Source organism: Hypoxylon fragiforme, assembly GCF_022984875.1.
Source record: "Hypoxylon fragiforme strain CBS 206.31 chromosome Unknown GGS25scaffold_1, whole genome shotgun sequence".
NCBI lineage: Eukaryota > Fungi > Ascomycota > Sordariomycetes > Xylariales > Hypoxylaceae > Hypoxylon > Hypoxylon fragiforme.
This window is the reverse complement of record NW_026054756.1, coordinates 913,123-932,065: the sequence shown is the minus strand read 5'-3', so window position 1 is coordinate 932,065 and position 18,943 is coordinate 913,123. Positions and strand designations below refer to the sequence as shown.

Here is an 18,943-nt window from a genome sequence, read left to right as displayed (position 1 = left end):
GTTACAAATTTGGCTTATCCTACTTTATGATTCTAACGCTCTTATTCTCTTCTTCAGCCGGAAGCCTTTACACAATCTGATATCTGAGTGTGTCTGTAGGTACCTAGTATATATATATATGTGTGTGTGTGTGTGTATGTGGAGAGAACTTTGCGTGGAATTCAACAACTAATCGACTATAACTCAAGAGTACATGCGTATCAAACAAGAGATAAAAGCTACAAGAAACCAAGTTCCCAAAGCCCACCGAAATCAAGCCAATACCATCCAACCGCCCAATCCATAGCCAGCTGTCAAAAGTCAAGACACAAATACAACCACTTCAAGTGCAAAATAACGATTACACCCACCGAAACCCCCAAATACACAAAGCCATAGTCAACCCAACCCAACAGGCAATACCCCCCCCTCTTCCACAAGAAAAAAGATAAAAAAAAAGATGAAATCCACCTTCCTCACGAATCCGTCTTCGGCTTCGCCGACCCCTGCGTAGCAACCGACGGCGTGACATGCCCCGAAGCCGCAGCATCAGCATCAGCGCTCTGCTCCTCCGTCTTCTTGCCGTCGACCTCAGCGATAGCGTGGTATGGACCGTCCTGGTCCTGGTTCTTCATCCAAGCACCCGTGGCATCGTCGCCGCTGTACTCGGAGTCCTGCCGAGCCTGGCCGCCTTTCTGCGTCCATTGGTCGCGCGAGACGGGGATGGCTGTGTCGGTGCTGGACTTGTCTGTTGTCGTGTGAGTGGGTGTGCAGGTAGGTAGGTAGGTAGGCGTGGAGAGTGGGATATGGAGATATGGGGCTGGTTGGCTTGCTTACCGTCGGGCTTGCTTGGGGTTTCGTCGGATTTGGAATCCTGGGGCTTGTTGTCTGCAGACATGTTGACACCAAGGTAGATATCTAGTGAAGAGGTGGTTATATGGGTAACTGTGTAGGTAGATGAAGGTGTGTTGGTAGGCAGAGACGTATCTTGGCGAGCCTCTTGAGTACTTGCTTGCTGATAGTGATTCTCTGGTTCTTAAGCAACAACACGCCTGCAGACTCCCACCCTTTTATACCCTCGCTGGAGTCATACAAGTCATTGACGACGGGCTAGAAAACCACCGAATATATTCGGATGGGTGTGCCGACGGCGCATCTAGATCGCAGAGTACCTCGGTACGCATAAACTCATCAACACCAAACATCATCCCAACACGCGAGGTTAGACAGGGCTAGCGCAGGCGGGCAGTCCTTTCTACCTACAGGAGCCGTTCCTCGATAGATCCGGAGCGGTGGCACCTACCGCCACTTTTTTGCTTTCTATTCCTCCCTTCCATACATACCAGCTGCCCTTATCAGCTTGTACCATATCTCTCTCGCGATCCCAGCCTTCTGAGAGGTCTTCTCCCTAAGACGTAGGTATCGGATGATCTCGGCTAACCGTCAAATTCGCCTTGGCAGGTAATACAACACCCATCTGTCTTCCATCATCGTCTAATCATACGGGGCACGACGGCTAGCTCAGATGCCACCCGCGGAGGAAGCGTCATCATCATACCTATACCCCTGAATTGGCACGCACGTGGTGAGATATGCAAGGCTCGGAGAACTCGCCCCATGTACGTGGTAAGTATGCCCAATGAGCCGGCTCTCGATATCACCCTCTGTCGTTGATGATGGGATTAGGATTATGACTCTTTCTATGATTAGACAGACAGACAGACAGACAGGCAGCCAAAAAAGAAAAGGAAGGAATAAAGAAAGAAATTAAGAAATCTGGCGGATATGCAAGGAGACTATCCGAAGTGTTTCTGCTTGTACGTTGCCCCCTGCTCTGTCGCCGAAACTTTTGTCATGACTCCTATCGGATGCGTTATAAGCTCACTGACATATCTACACTTTGGCGTCGCACAAAGGACGTTGTCGTGCAAGGACAAATAGACAGATAAATGCGTGTGTGCCCCAGCCCAACGCTACATACCCCCGGCAGAACTACCCGGCTCATCATCCGAGGCCTAGGTAAACTGTACAATGCTTGCATACATGCTATGCAGAGAGCTGACCGCTCGGGTCAGTGGGAAGAACCGTTAAGGTGCAGCCTTAGTTCGCAAACTATCGAGAAGCGCCCATCCAATGAAATATTCCAAGAATTCCAAGAAGATTGTCGAAGGCTTTCTTCTTCTTCTTTCTTTTGCAGGGGGCTATGTATGTAGGTGGCTTGCAATGCTTGCATATCGATGTCCTGGTTGCCAATTCGGGAAATCTATCCAGCTCTCCCGGGGAGCCAGTGCATGCAGGAGGAGGTATGACATTATAGGTGCGGAGGGCCCATCCGTGTCACCCGGATTCTGGGGTCTGCATAATCTGCATGCGAGCCCGGCAATCTGCATAGGTGCCTACACGTAACCAATATCTTGGGGAATAATCAGAGAGCCATATTGCTTGCTGCTCGCCCTATCTGGTTTCCGATTACCTGTTTGAATGAGTAGCCATGACCTCGGCTTCGTAATCATCTCACATACTTGCAAGTTATCTCAAGCGAATAGGAAAAGAAAAGAAAAGAAAAGAAAAAAGAGATATAGACCGAGGAAGGGGCAGCGAAGCGATACACTTGCGCCATCGACCCCCCTTCTCTGCGAGGACTGGACTGAGACATCGCAAGACATCACAAGTTTTTTTCGGCTCAGGATGAGCTTTTGGCAGCACACAGCGAAATCGGTCACAGTCAACTCTCCGAGACTGTATACCTGCCAGCCTAGTACTTACCTGGGCAGTTACCGATATCAATGAGCCTGTGTCCCCGTTCAGTAGCACTGATTAGATCTTCGGAATTGTAACTCTGATGTAATTCCGGAGCTAGCAAATTCCCCAATAAGGGAAGAGAGTTTGATATGAATGTATCCTATCACTGGGTCCACAATGAATACATACCTAGGTAGGCGAACATCATGATCTCGGTGCTTCTCGATATGAAGAAGTCATATTCATTCGACTCGGTCGCTTAACCGCCTTATGAATAGCGCCAATCAAGGCAGGGAAGAATTAACGAGATCGCAATCTCAGGGGGGGGGAAGTTTACCCCACGTGAGAGTTGTCTGTCTCGGGACAGCCCAGGCACAGGGGGCAAGAGGAAGCCGAGCTTCGTCCTCCCCCCTTTTTTTCAGTCAGGCATTGGTCAGCTGCATGTCAACATTTTGCCCGATCGTACAATGTTACAAGAGCCTCGCTGTGTTATTCAAGATGACGTATACCTTGCTTGCCATGTTTTCAACGTTGCTGCTCGAATCGCACCAGGGGACCGTACGGTATCTGCTAGTCCAGGATAGGGATACCGGCCGCGGGATCGTAAAACCTTTGGAGGTATATTTGGTCTTACATCTCTACCTATCTAAGCATTGAACTTTCTACCTTACTAGGTACTTAGGCAGGTAGGCAAAAGAATCATATGAAGATCGAAAGAGAGTCACCACAATCAAACCGTTGGCGAGAAGAAACATCTAGCAATAGGTTACGTCTTGGGAGGGAACATATTCATCGTCCGATATAGGGAGACTTGGAGGATAGCACAGATTGGCCTGGTCAAACGCAGCATGCTTCATTAAGCGGATCGGATAAGTAATCGTCTTCTTCTTCCAGTTCAGGATTAGCAGCTATGAAGCGGAGCGAGCGAACGCGTCTATCACGTCACCACAATGTGGCCTCAGAAGGGATACACTTCCCGCAAGCTAAGTTTTGACAACACTCTTTCGCCTTCGTTTACCTCTTACAGCTTCATATACGAGTTGCAAGTGAAACGCGATGGCGTGGAGTGGCGTGTGGTGATCCGCCGTCTGATCTATTCCTTCTTCTCCATGGCTTCCTGCACCAAAGACGCGTCGGGGGTCTCGTAGGTATCCGTCTGGAACTCTGCTGCAACAACGCCCAACTTCGCTGCTTCCCTAGCGGTGAAGGTACCATAGACATCGGCTTCGTCGTACTCGCCCAATCCTGCCACCGGAAATAATTTGTTGAGGATGTAGAAGAGAACTCCACTGGTGAAGAAACCTGCATCACACGGTTAGATTTACTCTACTCCTGTGGGTCAGTAGGAGCTGATCATGCTCACCTATGAAGAATGCCATATAGTATAGTTCAAACCAAGCTCTCGATGCATTTGTATCACTATTCACCGTAGCGACGAGTCCACCGATGGTAGGAATCCAACCGCAAACCCACGACACTATTGCTCGCCAGTTGGCCCCCTTCCAATACCAATACGATGAAGTGTTCGGGTTATATAAATGAGACAGGCGGATCTTGCGTCCACGTAGGAGGTAGAAGTCAACTGCCATGAGACCAATCATCGGCGACAGGAACACCGAGAATGAGCTGAGCACCTGGATGAAGGTAGTTGCCCTGTTGACGAGCTGCCAAGGCTGAACCACCCAAGCAGCAACAAAAGTGATGATGGCCCCTCTCCGTATGTTGATATAGTGGGGCCAGAGGCCCGCGAGGTCGATCCCACCAGCAACTGCATTACCACAGATGTTCTCGAACATGCTAGTCAACGCAAACCCAAAGGCCAGGAAAAACACACCAGCCCGGGCGGCCGAGGACCCTTCTCCGTTCTCCATCATCCGCATCAACAGATCCGGTGGATTCCAAAACACCTCACCGTAGAGCTTCTCGGCCGCACTGGTGGTCACTAGTCCAATGACACATACTAGGACGCCGGTGATCCAGCCCGAGGTAATGGTGCCAATTACGAAAGACCTTCCATTCTTCGAGTACCGGGAAAAATCAGACCCGTTCGTGATTCCCGCCGCAATGCCTCCCAGGGTTTGATTGACACCGGCCATCATAAGCCAGGACACGTTCCACATCGAACTCTGGGGGACGCTAACGCCGGCGTACAAAAGGGGGCCGGCTCCCTTTGCAGTTACCAGCGCCCATATCATTATACAGAGCATACCTAACCCAGTGTAGATAGAAGTAACCAAGAAAGGGATCTTGAACTTCTCGGGTGGGATCCATAAGAGCGGTGTTGACAAAACCCAGATGATAATGAAGCCGACAAACTCATCGCCAGTAGCGGGAAAGCTCTCGGGTAGGAAGTTCCGCATCCTGGCGAATGACGGCCAGATGGCGGTGATGCATACCGCTGCAAGCCGTCCGCCATTCCAGACTTGGACGGCGTTCCAGATAAAGTTGAGCAGGATGCGCTGGAGAAGGGGGATGTAGCTGGCCCGCATTCCCCACGTGAAGCGGTTCTGGATGGTAAAGCCGATGTGCCATTTGATGCCGCACCAGGCAATGAGCGTCGAGAACATCACTATTAGAGCGCGGCCGACAATAATGATGCCCAACGCTTGTGCAACCGACAATCCTTGGGCTACATCGACGAAATGCATTATGCTCAGCAAAACAAGCCATCGGAAAAAGCAAAAGGAGCCAAGGGGGAGGAAGAGGGAGCTTTGACTTACTCAAGAAACTATTAGGAGTCTGCCAATTCGCGATATTCAAGGACGAGAGAGTCCAGTATCCGAAATAATGGAACCATCCTAAACCGCGTGGTGAACAACATCAATGATTAGAGGCCAGGACTGACGAGGTACAGCATTTTGTTCAATGTTGACTTACCCCATGTTCTTCTGCTTGGCGGAAGAGGTATCAAATCACGATTACTCCATTTATCCGTCTGCTCGTGTTGAGACTCGTCACCGTGTAGACGAGCTTTCTCTTTGACACGTTCAAAACGAGCTCTCAAACCGGTGTCCTCCATCGCTTAAGTGAAGCCCTGAGTTTCGATGTGAGAGTAACCAAGGACATCGGAACTTCCGACGCGGATTGGATGTGCGATCTTGCAGGGTAATATACTACACACACATGCATGTAGGTATATGCTGTACCTACCTGGGTACTATGTATGTTGTTCAGCCACCTACATACAAGCATACGTACTAGGTATTGTACCTACATAGTCTGTTTGTATTGCCTTCTTCCGAAGCGGCGTGTCCCCGCCCTCTCGGCAGGTTGCATCTTGTCCAGGAAACTGGATAGGTATCTTGAGATAAACAGCTGATTTCCATTTTTTGATACGTTTTGATAGGGGAAAGGGTCCCTGACTCCTATACTCTTATATGCTACATATCTGGTTAGACCAAGCAGTTCCCAGGTGATAAACAGCCAAGATAGCCAAGCTGGGTATCGTATTAGATGATAGCGTTATGAGTTCCGTACCCCACGTTGTTTTAGAGTCTTGGAATAGCTGGAAGATAGGCGGGTGTCTCTCACCTAATTCGTTCACGAGGAATGCTAGGGTAGTATAGTAGACATAGAAAGTCCGGCACTAGATATATTTGATAGTACTGCCCAGGTATGGATGCAACGTTGAGTAGTAGAGATATGTATGAATATGTATGTATGTACTATGTAGTAACTAGGAGCCCCTTGACCTGGTTCTCAATGGTTCTTATCATACTCCATTCCAAGGATAATCATTTTTTATCTTATCAATCAAAAAAGGGGCCAAATCAATTCTCCATATAAATACTCCACTTTGCCGCTTCGCTGTTACGCAGTATTTTAATCGTCGATGCGCGTCAATACGACCCGATGCTACAGTACATAAATACTTTAGTATTACCTAAGCGCTTTTCAAGAATACCTATGAAAATTAAATTTCAAAAAAAATATTTAAAAATACTTCAACTCAAACATACATATGTACATTTTATGTAAGTGAGCAGGCACTCAGAGAGTAATCATTCATATCAATCTCCAGTACCTAGTTATATCAACTACCAAAATGTCAGCACAGCAATTTGCTGCGGGAGACCCTGGTACCAGATACGGTAGGTAGGCCCTTTAGGTCGAAGGATGGATGGACAAGCGCCTCCAAACCTGTCGCATATGCCGAAGCCGGCCATAGTAGGCACATTGACATATAAAGAGAGCTTGGCTTACCAGTCTCGCCTCGCGGTGGCTACGTAAGTAATCAGCACCTGTATAGATACCTAGGTAGGAAGGTAAGAATAGTACCTAGCGTACGCAGACCTCACGTTGCCAAAATGACACCTCCCCCCAAAACCCTACGCATCGGCGTCGACGTAGGCGGCACCAACACCGATGGCGTAATCCTGGACCCCTCGCGGGCGCTGGAGCCGAACAAGGGGATAGTAGCCTGGCACAAGACGCCGACAACCAAAAACCCAAGCCTCGGGATCAACGACGCCATCACCACCATGTTCGGCGCCGCCGACATCAACCCGGCGCAGGTCGCCAGCGTAACAATCGGGACCACGCACTTCGTCAACGCCGTCGTGGAGCGGGACGCCGCGCGCCTCTCCAAAGTCGCCGTCCTTCGTCTCTGCGGGCCCTTCTCCAAGCACGCGCCTCCCTGCGTCGACTGGCCCGACGACATGCGCGAGCTGATCCTGGGGTACTACGCCCTTTTAAAGGGAGGGCTCGAGGTCGACGGGTACGCGATCTCGGACATCGACCCGGCCGAGATCCGGGCGCAGTGCGCGATCATCCGGGAGAAGGGGATCATGAACATCGTGGTCAACGGGGTCTTCAGCCCGATTGACACGGTCGCGCAGCAGGAGACTTCCGCCGCGGCCATCATCCGCGCCGAGATCCCGGGTTGCGACGTCGTGTGCTCGCGGGACGTCGCGAATCTCGGCTTCCTCGAGCGCGAGAACGCCGCGATTCTCAACGCGTCCATCCTCTCCTTCGCGCGCAAAACCATCCGCTCCTTCCAGGAGCCTGTGCGCCGCCTCGGCCTCGACTGCCCCGTCTTCATCACCCAGAACGACGGCACCATTCTGTCCGGCGACATGGCTGCCAAGCTGCCCATCCGTACCTTTTCTAGCGGACCCACCAACTCCATGCGCGGCGCCGCTTTTCTCGTGGCCAACGAGCTGGATGAGGCCGTCATGGTCGTTGATATTGGTGGCACGACCACTGACGTCGGTCTGCTACTCGCCAACGGGTTTCCGAGACAGCAGGCCGCGTACAGCGACCTCGCCGGGGTCCGCATGAACTTCTCGTGCCCTGACGTCAAGAGCATCGGGCTCGGCGGCGGCTCCATAGTTCGCGGGAGCGGAGAGAACCTAACCGTAGGCCCTGACAGCGTAGGCTACAAGCTCACGGAGGAGGCTTTGGTGTTTGGCGGCAAGACGCTGACCACCACCGACTGCACGGTGCTGGCCAACAGTACGATCGATATCGGGGACAGGTCATTGGCAAAGGGGGCGTTGGACGAAGAGGGCATTCTCAAGTTCAAGGCCGCCGTTAAGCACAAGATTGAGAAGATCATCGACACGATGAAGACATCGCCTGAGGACCTCCCAGTCCTTCTCGTAGGAGGCGGCGCCGTAATCGCGCCCGACGAACTGAAGGGGGCGAGCAAGGTTCTCAAGCCCAAGTGGTCGGAGGTCGCGAATGCCATCGGCGCAGCGATCGCACGAGTCAGCGCTGTGGTGGACACCGTCAAGTCGACCGATTCGAGGTCCACCCAGAGCATCATAGACGAGGTCTGCAAGGAAGTGATTGAACGAGCTGTGGCGAACGGCGCGTCGAGAGAGACGGTCAAAGTGGTCGAGATGGATTACCTGCCCTTGCCTGTAAGTTGATCCCCTACTCAGCCCTATTCATAGTGGGTAGAATATCTAAATACCCATCTACTAATACCACTACCAGTATATAGCCAACAAGTCACGCTTCACAGTGCGGGCAGCGGGCGACCTGGATTACTCACGAACCGAGTTTTCGAAGCTACATTTCGACGATTCCTCAGCAGAGGCAGTCGACGAAATGGACGAATACTCAAAGGTTACTGATACGCCGGAGACAAAGACGAAATCAGCACAGCCTAAGGAAGACATCGACATCGACAACTATAAGCCCGTAGTCCAGAACCGCGTGTGGCTGGTCAACGAGACCGACCTCCAGTGGATCACAATCGGGTGCTACATCCTGGGAACGGGTGGTGGCGGTAGCCCCTACGCGTCCATGATCCGGCTGCGACAGATGCTGCGGCGGGGCGACGTTGTGCGCGTGGTGAGCCCGGATGACTTGCCCGACGGCGTGGCGGTGGCGACGTGCGGGCACGCGGGCTCGCCGACGGTGGGGATAGAGAAGCTTGCGGGCGACGAGATGACGCAGGCGCAAGAGGAGCTATACAAGGTATTCGGCAGCAAGCCGACGCACATGATCTCGATCGAGATCGGCGGCGGCAACGGGCTGCAGAGCATGATCGTCGGCGCGAGCACGAACATGGACTTGCCGGTTGTCGACGGCGACTGGATGGGCAGAGCGTACCCCACCAAGTGGCAGACCACGCCGGTTGTGTTTAACGAGAGACCTCTGATTTGGTCGCCTGTCGCTATGGCCGACGGCAATGGGAATGTTGTCATTATGCCGACCGCTACCTCAGACTTGCAGGTGGAGCGCATTCTTCGAGCAGCCCTGAGCCAAATGGGCTCGTCCGTCGGAATGGCCGACCCGCCCGTGACCGGCTCGGAGTGTAGGCGGTGGGCCGTGGAACACACCATCTCCCAATCATGGCGGATCGGTCGCGCAGTTGTCAAGGCACGCCAATCGAACCGCGTAGACAACGTCGCGGAGACCATCCTCGCGGAATGCGGAGGGCCGGCAGCGGGTAGAGTGTTGTGGAAGGGCAAGATAGTCGGCGTAGAACGCACGTTGCGCTTAGGTCACATCTACGGGGAGTGCCTCATTGAAGGCGCAGATGTAGTCGACGATGAGACCGCTACGCATATACAGTCTACGTCGAAGGAAGACGGGCCGAAACAGCCCCAATTCCAGGGGATTATCAAGATCCCATTCAAGAACGAGAATATCGCTGCCATCAAGATCTCACGCTCGGTCGTGGATGGTGAGGTGGTGGAGACGGAGGGCGAGGTCCTGGGGCTGGTGCCCGACCTGATCACAGTAATCGATGCGCAAAATGGCGAGGCCATCGGCACCCCTGAGTATCGGTACGGGCTTTTGGTTATCGTCCTTGGGATCGCGGCGAGCGAGCGGTGGACCTCGGAGAGAGGCATCAAGATTGGTGGACCTGAGGCCTTTGGCATGGATCATCTGACGTATAAACCATTGGGCAAGTTCGTCAAACCAAGGAGCGTGATTGATGAATTCGATGTTAGTTTATAGGTAGATATCTCGACCGGAAGGGGAACTCGAGGCTTGAAAGTCCTAGACACGTAAAGGGGTATAGTTATTAGGTAACCTATATTATCTGACTTTAAAGATATGTGAAAAGCACATTCATCTGCTGTCATGATTTGGTTCAATAGCCACGAAAATCATTGGAATATCCAGATCCACCTCCTACTAGGCGAACCCCTATCTCAGTCTTCCAGCCATACCCCTGTTTTTATAGGGCTACTAGGTACCTAAGCATCAGCGCTAGAAATTGTTCAAGTTTAGGTGAATACGACGTAACTAACTAATCCTTGATACAATTTTCAAAGCTTTCCCAACCATGTTCGACTTTACCATCTTCCGATTATACAAATCGCATAATTGAGAATTGAAAGCTGTCTTTAGCTTGTGATTCGGTCCCGAGGATCCATTTCTATGTCTGCCTGTCTGTCTGTTGGTTGTTCGAGATATACCTTCTTAGTTGTATTATTGAAAGCTGCAGGAAAAAAAAGATCAAAGAGGCATCTTCCAGCGAGGAGGTTTCGCTGGCCGTGCAGCAGAACTCAATTCCTATAGGAGGTAAGTTATAAGTTATAGGTGCTAACCCGGGGTAAGGTGCCTGGGGAAACTTTAGCCGGGTATAACATCTTCATAAGTTCATACACTATTGCCTCCAGATGCTTCTATTTCTACCTACTCTTCTTTGATCTATTCAGCTACTACAGAAAATGACATGTCATAATCATATTCAATATTTAGGTAATAACCCATTTCCATTCTACCGTATATTTTCGGCATTATGGTCCTCTTGTTAGCTCCACTTATTTGTGCACCTTGCCCAATTTGGTTAGTTCAGTGCTGAGGCTCTGGTACTAGTGTTATCAAAATCCACGTGATCCTAATTTTACCTATCTTATTTCTATGTTTTTTCAATAAGGATAGGTTTAAAGTGTTATGCATTAATTAAGAAGCTTCAAATATTCATATATCTATCAAGAAATAACAGATAAACGTAAATATTGGAGAGCAGGTTTCACGTGCCGACACGTGACATTGCGTGCTAATATTGCTGGAATCGGATAAGAATCCCTCCGAAATGAGGTGTAGTTGAATAAACCTTGGGGTAAATCACCCTAATTAAGTAAAGCGCATTAATAAGTGGAGCTAACAAGAGGACCATAATGCCGAAAATATACGGTAGTTACCTACAGAGTTTTCATCACATGAAACCAACAACTCAACCCGGCTATAGTTGGCCGGTAGTAGCATGTATTGTATTGTACAATACCTATCCAGGTATTTATACTGGCATGCTGGGTAGAACTGCACCTTTCATGTCGTCAAAGCAAATATCATCCATGGCATCAAAACACCTAAGCCAAGGTATCATCCTCATCATCTCCATTGTAATTAGATAAATACCTAATTAATTACACACGATCCCCTTCACAATGACAACAATAACACCATCACCACCCAACGACCCAGACCCAGAGCGTGAGCCCTTCCTCCGCCCCTCATCTCCCACCCTTACACAAACCAGCAGCAGCAGCAGCAGCAGCAGCAGTGACGCAACAAGCCGCCACCACCATCCCCCCCCATCACCCACCCCCCTCCCCCTCATCGCTGCCTCCATGCTCTCCTTTACCGTCCTCGGAACCATGGTATCAACCCTCGGCGTCATGGTGCCCCAATTCGAGTCCCACTACGCCCTCTCCGACCTGCAGGTCTCCTCCGTGTTCCTCGTCTGGCCCGTAGGCTACGTCGGCGCGGCCTGGCTCAACGGCGTCGTGCACCTGCGGTTCGGGCAGCGGGGGATCGCGGCGCTCGGCCCCTTCTTCCACATCGTGTTCGCGGCGGCCGCGGCGCTGCACCCGCCCTTTCCCTTGCTGCTGGTCGCGCTGGCCGTGGGCTCGCTGGGGACCGGGATCCTGGACGGCTCGTTTTGCGCGTGGGCGGGCGGCGTGGAGAACGCGAATGTGGTGCAGGGGTTCCTCCACGGCTCGTACTCGGCTGGGGCGGCGCTGGGGCCGTTTCTGGCGGGCACGATGCTCGAGGCGTCGCATTTGGCTTGGTATACGTGGTACTACGTTCTGGTAAGGACCCATCCCCTCAAGAACCCCCCCCTTTCGGTCAGATCGCCGTCTCCTTGATCAAGGCTTAGGTACCCTCTAACCCGGAAAACATATGTCCAGTTAGGATTTTCCATCCTCGAGTCCATAGCCCTCCTCGTCGCCTTCCGGTCCGAGGACTCCTCGAAGTACCGCTCACAGCACAACCAAGAAGACCCTCATCCCGCAACACAGGCCGAGCCCCCCACCACCACCCCCACCACCACCAAAGCCATCTTCAAACACGCCGTAACCTACATCTGCGCCGCCTACTTCCTCGCCTGCATCGGCACCGAGAACTCCGTGTCGGGGTGGATCGTCGTCTTCATGACGCGCGTGAACCACGCATCCCCCTACCTCGCCTCCCTCTCCTCCTCGGGCTTCTGGATCGGCCAGGCCGCCGGCCGCCTGACCCTCGGCCTCGTGACCGAGAAGCTCGGCGTCCGCCTCGCCACCCTCGTCTACCTCTTCGCCGCCTTGGCCTTCGAGGCCCTCTTCGCCGCCCTCCGCCTGCCCGAGCTCTCCGCCGTCGCCATCACTCTGCTAGGCTTCTGCCTCGGCCCGCTTTTCCCTTCTGGCGTGTTTATGATGACGCGGTTGTTGCCGAGGGAGCTGCATGTCGGCGCTATCTCCTTCGTGGTCTTGATCGGTCAGGTTGGGGGGGCTCTGTTACCGTTTGGTCTGGGTGCGCTTGCTGAGACGCTTGGGATCCAAGTATTCCAAGTCGTCGTCTTCGTTCAGTTGGCTATAACGCTTATGATATGGCTCACTTTCCCAAGTTTGCCATCGGCGAAGGCCCCTTATACGGAGGTAAGAAGAGATAGTTATAGTCAATGATAAAACAAGTATTCTCTTCACCAAAGCCCCCCATAACCTCACGATGGGTTTTGGTATGTTGTAACCGCCATTCACGTAGCAAGAGCTAAGTCGGTATATACAAAATGCATAGTTGTAGAGTAAATTCTATATTGCTGCCATTACCATCTACGAAGCTGATGCACCTAATCTAGTACCTTTCTAGTATCTTTAAAGACAACTATTATAAATAAGCACCAAATCATAAGCCCATGATTCTTCCCCTTATTAAGACATATCAATGAGAACGAAGATCTTTGAGTCGTCCGACCGGCCCTAGCAAATCACGATTTCTTTTTAAAATGTCAGTAAGCGCTACTATTAGCAACTAGATCAGCAAAGCTTTGGCGCCAGGTGACGGCGAGGGTGTGCTAGGTTAGGTAAGGGTTCAATGATAACTTTAAGTCAATGCTGCTTCCTCTTTAGCCACACGAAGTGCGTTTTTGACCTTGGCTGTTTGCCGTTGCCATTCTACGTATGCCTGGTTGCGATGTTTCGTCAGGCATTTAGAGTGGAAGTCATGTGTCTGTGTAGATAGCTCGCCGTATAACGATGTTAGTTCCAAAAGCTTATCTCTGGTTGTAGTCGACGCCTCGAGCCATTCTGCGGTTTGTCGCTTGGTCAATCTCTTTGATATTTTCATCCCGTTGCGTCTATACTCCTTAACGATAGCAAAAATACTTTCCTCTCGAGTTCTCAGATGTTCGAGAAGATTCTGTTCCCTCGTTAGATAATGCTAAGCTAAGCCAACAAGACGATGCACTCACCGTAGAAATATGGTGCAGGGCATCTATAACCCCGTCAGAAGCGACATTTACTGCATTTTCCCACCGTTCCTCGTTTCTAGGTTTCGACTCTAGATCGCTCGAGCGGCCTGATCTAATAGATTTGAGAGAGGCACCCCTATGGTTATCTCGGGGGTTTGCTGAATCTTGTGGTCCCAGCCATGTGGGTTTCCTTGTTGATCGACAGGTCTCTGTCTCATTCGTTGTTTCTTGGTCGACTTCCTCAAAATCGTCCGCTTGTTTTTGTTCTTTGGAAATCTTGGTTGCAAAGGCTATAGATTTAGGATGAAGTTGGGGAAGCACATATTCCTTTTCGTTCCCCCCTACAAAAGTCGCAGTCTTGCTTAGGGTTATTCCTACGTGAGGTTTTGAATTCAGCTTGTGTCGACATTCCACTGTGTCCTGTTGTGACTGATATTCTGGACTATGAACCTGATACCGAATATGGGTTGGCTGTGGTGGAGCATGTCCTTTGGGGGGTAAGGTCTCGAAGTCTGAAGTAACCTGCATAGGCTCAGGAATGTCATTGTTGAGAGACATCCAAATATTATTTGGCACACTATATCGGGGTTGATCGTGAAAGGATTGGTGGACGCCATCTGGAGGGTTATTTTCACGCTTTTCAGCATTACCTGCGACTACAAGCGAGGGATTAGAAGGACTTCCCAAGTCACTAGTCACTAAGCGCCGATTGATTCGTGCTGCAGTCCTATCAGGCAGTTTATAGCTGTTCGCTTTGATAGAAAGGAATGTCGGGGCATGTTGAGACTCGCCAACATATACGTGCCTACTTGCCGAGTCTTCTTTTACGTTCCTCGTTTGAGATTCCCGGCCAGAGCTAGAATGGTAAGCTGGCAGTGATGAAGTGGCTTTCCCCATTGGCTCGGAATTTTCCTTGCTGTCGATTTCCCCATGATTATCGCTTCCATTGGTGACTTTATCGACTGAGAGTATCGTGTGGTCGTCATGGCAGGTTTCTCTTACCACATTTTCTGATAAGGTTTCTGCCATGGCACTCTGTTGATTGAGACTTTCTTTGGGCTCATCTAGGACTTCAGGGACTTCAGGGGCCGCTGTGGGTAATGCGATTTCTTGATCCCTGTACTTAGCAGTGATTGCAGTAAGTGGCGCGGCATGTATCTGTTCCTCGGGGGGAGATCGAGCGCTCCTGGCTTCCGCAAGCCCTGGAGGTTCCATAATGATGGGCCCTTCCTGTTGTACTGGAGCTATCTCAAGATCTTTCTGGAGAGCCTGGTCTCGGGGAATGGTCTCCGCTGGTGCTTCTTCTGAGATGTGTGATCGAGCAGCTGTTTGCTTGCATGTTTCGTCTGTGCCTTCTTCAGCATGGTTTAACGAGCCAGGGTTATCTAATATATATATTGGACGTTGTCTGGAGGATTTGGCTTCTTCTTGCTCTAGCTGTCTCGATTCGACTTCCTTGGATCTTTTGTTGCGTTGTGGTTTTTGGCTCTTCGATGAGGCAAAATATTTACTTTCATCAAGATCTTGAGGTGAAGCCCTTCCATTTTTGTATGCTGTTGCCTTTGCTGCATTCCTCGTCTTCGTTCTGGGCTGTATTGACTGCAATGGCCTCCGCTTCTTCTTTGAGTTGGGGCTTATTACCATGTCTGGCGTGCCTAGAGAGTTTTGGTCTTCATTAGCTTTAGCATTTGGCTGTGAATTTTGCTTGCGCTCTCGAGGCGATTCCGGTATATACCAAGGATCATCGTCGTTCCCATCATCATCGTTAGACATCTCAATCGGCGACACATGATGATCAGGAACCCGTCGATTAGAGGATCTCTTGTTGTCTTCGTTTGTATTAGCTTTCTGCTGAGACTTGACACGATTACTAGTACTCTTTGATGCCTGTATTGATGAGACATCATCCTTCACTTCGTTATAAAAAGACTTTTTGGGGACTCTTGGGGCTAACTGCTTTGGCCTTGCCAGGTTTTCGGTAGGAAGTGTTTGAGAGTCCGGAACAGTCTTATCCGTTTGCTCAATGTTTCCCTCTTTGACGACTTGGGTACGTCGCGTTATGCGACGGTGGTTAGTTATTGTTGAGTTAGCCGAATCCTTGGTAGCAGAGTTCGGCGGACTTGTAACACTAGTCACTCGATTGGTACCTTTTGAGATTGGCTTAGATATTGCCTGCCCCTTCTTCGAACGACTTTTCGTGGTTAGTGCTGGTTTTGATACCTTGGAGATCGACAAAGGTCTCTGTGTGCCATTCTTGATCACAGCTCGTGGTTTAGTGGTAGCTTCGACACGATCTTTCTTTTTCGGAGCTCCCCTCTTTCCTCTCCGTTGAGGTTTCCTTTCCACATAGGAACTATCTGATTCTTGCCCATCATTTTCAGCCGTTTCAAAGTCCTCATCGTCTAGGTCCCGCTTGGAGACCGCATCCTCCTCCTCGTCGAGGTTACCATTGTTAATTAAGTCCTGGACCTGCATGTTTTCCAATTCAAGCCTCCGTAATACAATAGAGTCATCAACGTCCGAAGAGGAAACTATACGCGGAGAACTTGGCATGAGCATATCTTCAGCCCTGGGAAGATTGCTATCGCGGGGAATAGGCTCCGTTTCCGCTTGCGCAGCATATGAAAAGGGACTATCTTCCATTTGACGTGCCGGCAAACCCCTTGATTCTTCTACCTGCTCACTTTGCACGGTTGGTGATGACGAACGCTCATCTGGATTTGAGCTCGATGTATTGATGGGGTCGTCGAGAAGCTCTGAAGGAGGATTGCTCTGTGTCATTTCCCACTGATCGTGAGATCTACGTCGCCATTGGCAAGACATATTATGAAGCTAGTTCAATATCATCATAGTCAGTACGCTCTTTGTAAATACACAGATATACTACTGGAATAATTGATAACTCCAAAGGGCGTAGAACACAATTCTGAAAACTTGCCTAAATATTGCTGATAGAAAAGGGGGGGAGGTCAAAGAAAAACTTACGAATGAACAACACAAACATGTGATCCTATAGAATAGCTATAATATTTCGGACGTACAGTGACTATGTTCCTTTCTAGTGTCCCCCGTAACGTTCTCAGTTGGCTTGAAATATCCGTAAGGCTTTGGAACCGTGTAGAGAAAATGAGATTGTGCTCTCGAGATGGTAAGACCCTCGAGGATCTCAAGTGAGAGCACAAAAGTCGCACAGGGAGTTACTTAAATTGCGGAAGAAATCGTGCTCATATATTAGGATTGATTATAGACAGACACATATCGAATGGGGTATTGATAGGGTAGTTGGATTGAATATATACCGGTAGTTATCAATGCTCAAAGATGCGTCTGCCAGTGAAACATGAAGCGTGCGAAAAAGATGAAAAAATGAAAATGAAAATTTAGGAAATAAAGATGTGCCTACTGTGACATCCGAACTCCTTGGGAAAGAAGGTGCGGTTTGATCTTTGTGGAAAACGACCTCGTAACTTCTCTCCTGAACTTGTATATCTGACTAGCACCTACCTGATATCCAAGACCGCTCTCAACCGGCAGCACTACCACCATGGTGTAAAGACCACCACATACGTGTTGGATACATGTATCTCATATGTTCAATCCGCATAGATGCTGTCCATGATGATAATGGATGCGTGCCCAGCAGGTATCGTGGAATATCCACTCATGCCCATGAACATACAGACATATCACGTGTGGTTCGGGGTCCTTCAATGGGTGTGCTTAGGTTCGTCATCGAAATCTAGAGGTAGGCCGTATATATATGCCACATTGCCCTAGGGCGACTGAGCAATGTACATCATAGTAAGTACTGAGGCTACCATCAGAAATAGTAGAGTTAAAATGTGTCATCACTTGTGTTCATTATTACGTGGGAAGCCGGCAGCGTGCCGGTCGGTCTCTGAGGCCGCAGCTGACTTAATTCAAGTCATGCTAGAAAGACGAAACTACTCGCCAGTATTCAGTAGATACAAGTCCATGAATCGTTTTTGTCCCAGATCCGCCTGAATCAATGCATCCAGCCAACGCCGTGTAATTGTTCCATACCGTCCAATATCTCAGAGAATTTATCGGACGATGCCGTCGAAGCGCTGCTTGAACCACTTCACGGTCTCATCACGGTTGATGCGGTGGCCAGCGCCAATCTTGCTCTTGCATCGTCGTCGTCGGGTGACGCGCTCACCAGGGCGGGTCATGCAGCAGTAGAAGTCCATGCCGTAGATACCGATGGCGGGGTCGTACTTGATACCAAGATCGATGTGTTCGTTGATACCGAAACCGAAGTTGCCGGTTTCGCTGAAGTTGCGCTTGCGTAGCTCGTACTCCTTGACCTTGAGGCCACGCTCGAGGATTTCCTCGGCCTTGGGGCCACGGACAGTGACGTGAACGGCAATCTTTTCGTTACGTCGGATACCGAAGGTTCGGACAGTGTAGCGGGCCTTGCCTAAGAGTTGCAGTGCGGTTAGAAAAGAATTGTATTGTTGAGGGCATAGCTAATATCCATTGGACTTACTGTAGACAGGAGTCTGACCGCTCAGCTGCTCCAAGACCTTCGCGGCACGAGTCAATCTGTCACCAGATTCACCAACCGAGATGTTGAGGACGAGCTTTTGGATGCGAAGCTCTCGCATGGGGTTCTGTGCCTTTTCCGACTATTGCGAAAAATATTAGCAGCGTATTTAATTGAGACATTGAATGTAAAACGTACCATGATAACTGATAGTGGTTAGTAGTGACTGCGATCGTGGACTTGAACGGTGTTGTCGCTTGGCTCAGATTTCGCGATTTCGCAAAGTTTGGAGTTGGTAATAGGAATAAAAAATCACCTTCAAGATTTCTCTGTGTAAAAGGGTTTCTTGCCCTACTGCAAAGACTAGGGTCTGGACAGTGTGGATAGGTGTGGCTAGTGCTAAGCGTGGCTGATCTTCAATAAACTTTGGTGGGGTACTTGAACCGTGTGTGGAACGTTCAAGTCGAAGCTTTTTTAAAGCCAAGTACCGAAGTACTTCCACACCTTACCTATTATGGATTAGACCTTCTTCAGTTCAGCCTTGACCATGTCGGCCTCGTCCAATTTTCGTCGAA

The 18,943-nt window shown here is 50.2% G+C and overlaps 6 protein-coding genes across 6 annotated transcripts; 3 read left to right on the top strand and 3 right to left on the bottom strand.

Annotated features, from left to right (window-relative positions):
• Positions 1-3,596: 3,596 nt before the first annotated feature.
• GGS25DRAFT_12301 (NCS1 nucleoside transporter family protein-like protein) lies at positions 3,597-5,881 on the bottom strand. The gene is made up of 4 exons (XM_049256151.1): positions 5,599-5,881; positions 5,442-5,519; positions 4,085-5,350; positions 3,597-4,023 (listed from the first exon to the last, which is right to left on the bottom strand). The coding sequence occupies exons 1-4, from the start codon at positions 5,738-5,740 to the stop codon at positions 3,815-3,817; spliced, it is 1,695 nt and encodes a 564-aa protein (XP_049121057.1). The 5' UTR covers positions 5,741-5,881; the 3' UTR covers positions 3,597-3,814.
• A 519-nt stretch (positions 5,882-6,400) lies between these two features.
• Positions 6,401-10,757, top strand: GGS25DRAFT_468569 (DUF917-domain-containing protein). Its single transcript, XM_049259083.1, has 2 exons — positions 6,401-8,585; positions 8,662-10,757. Exons 1-2 carry the CDS (start codon positions 7,029-7,031, stop codon positions 10,135-10,137), a joined length of 3,033 nt encoding a protein of 1,010 aa, XP_049121056.1. The 5' UTR covers positions 6,401-7,028; the 3' UTR covers positions 10,138-10,757.
• Positions 10,758-11,579: 822 nt separating this feature from the next.
• GGS25DRAFT_516582 (MFS general substrate transporter) lies at positions 11,580-13,076 on the top strand (the record flags this gene model as incomplete). The annotated part of the gene is made up of 2 exons (XM_049263223.1): positions 11,580-12,224; positions 12,324-13,076. The coding sequence occupies 2 exons, from the start codon at positions 11,580-11,582 to the stop codon at positions 13,074-13,076; spliced, it is 1,398 nt and encodes a 465-aa protein (XP_049121055.1).
• A 271-nt stretch (positions 13,077-13,347) lies between these two features.
• GGS25DRAFT_12262 (uncharacterized protein) lies at positions 13,348-15,763 on the bottom strand. The gene has a single exon (XM_049256143.1). It carries the CDS (start codon positions 15,632-15,634, stop codon positions 13,757-13,759), a length of 1,878 nt encoding a protein of 625 aa, XP_049121054.1. The 5' UTR covers positions 15,635-15,763; the 3' UTR covers positions 13,348-13,756.
• A 33-nt stretch (positions 15,764-15,796) lies between these two features.
• Positions 15,797-16,270, top strand: GGS25DRAFT_468558 (uncharacterized protein). Its single transcript, XM_049259082.1, has one exon. The coding sequence runs from the start codon at positions 15,885-15,887 to the stop codon at positions 16,191-16,193; it is 309 nt and encodes a 102-aa protein (XP_049121053.1). The 5' UTR covers positions 15,797-15,884; the 3' UTR covers positions 16,194-16,270.
• A 1,655-nt stretch (positions 16,271-17,925) lies between these two features.
• On the bottom strand, positions 17,926-18,917 carry GGS25DRAFT_512290 (ribosomal protein L5 domain-containing protein; the record flags this gene model as incomplete). Its single annotated transcript, XM_049262774.1, has 3 exons — positions 17,926-18,302; positions 18,372-18,510; positions 18,915-18,917. 3 exons carry the CDS (start codon positions 18,915-18,917, stop codon positions 17,926-17,928), a joined length of 519 nt encoding a protein of 172 aa, XP_049121052.1.
• Positions 18,918-18,943: the final 26 nt, after the last annotated feature.

Bases quoted from the DNA above. Each gene is read 5' to 3' on its own strand.
- GGS25DRAFT_12262 (XM_049256143.1), bottom strand. From the start codon at position 15,634: ATGTCTAACGATGATGATGGGAACGACGATGATCCTTGGTATATACCG.
- GGS25DRAFT_468558 (XM_049259082.1), top strand. From the start codon at position 15,885: ATGTTTCCCTCTTTGACGACTTGGGTACGTCGCGTTATGCGACGGTGG.
- GGS25DRAFT_12301 (XM_049256151.1), bottom strand. From the start codon at position 5,740: ATGGAGGACACCGGTTTGAGAGCTCGTTTTGAACGTGTCAAAGAGAAA. The intron at 5,520-5,598 runs GTAAGTCAACAT...CACGCGGTTTAG, and splicing joins GCCAAGCAGAAGAACATGGG to GATGGTTCCATTATTTCGGA. The intron at 4,024-4,084 runs GTGAGCATGATC...CGTGTGATGCAG, and splicing joins CTATATGGCATTCTTCATAG to GTTTCTTCACCAGTGGAGTT.
- GGS25DRAFT_468569 (XM_049259083.1), top strand. From the start codon at position 7,029: ATGACACCTCCCCCCAAAACCCTACGCATCGGCGTCGACGTAGGCGGC. The intron at 8,586-8,661 runs GTAAGTTGATCC...TACCACTACCAG, and splicing joins TGGATTACCTGCCCTTGCCT to TATATAGCCAACAAGTCACG.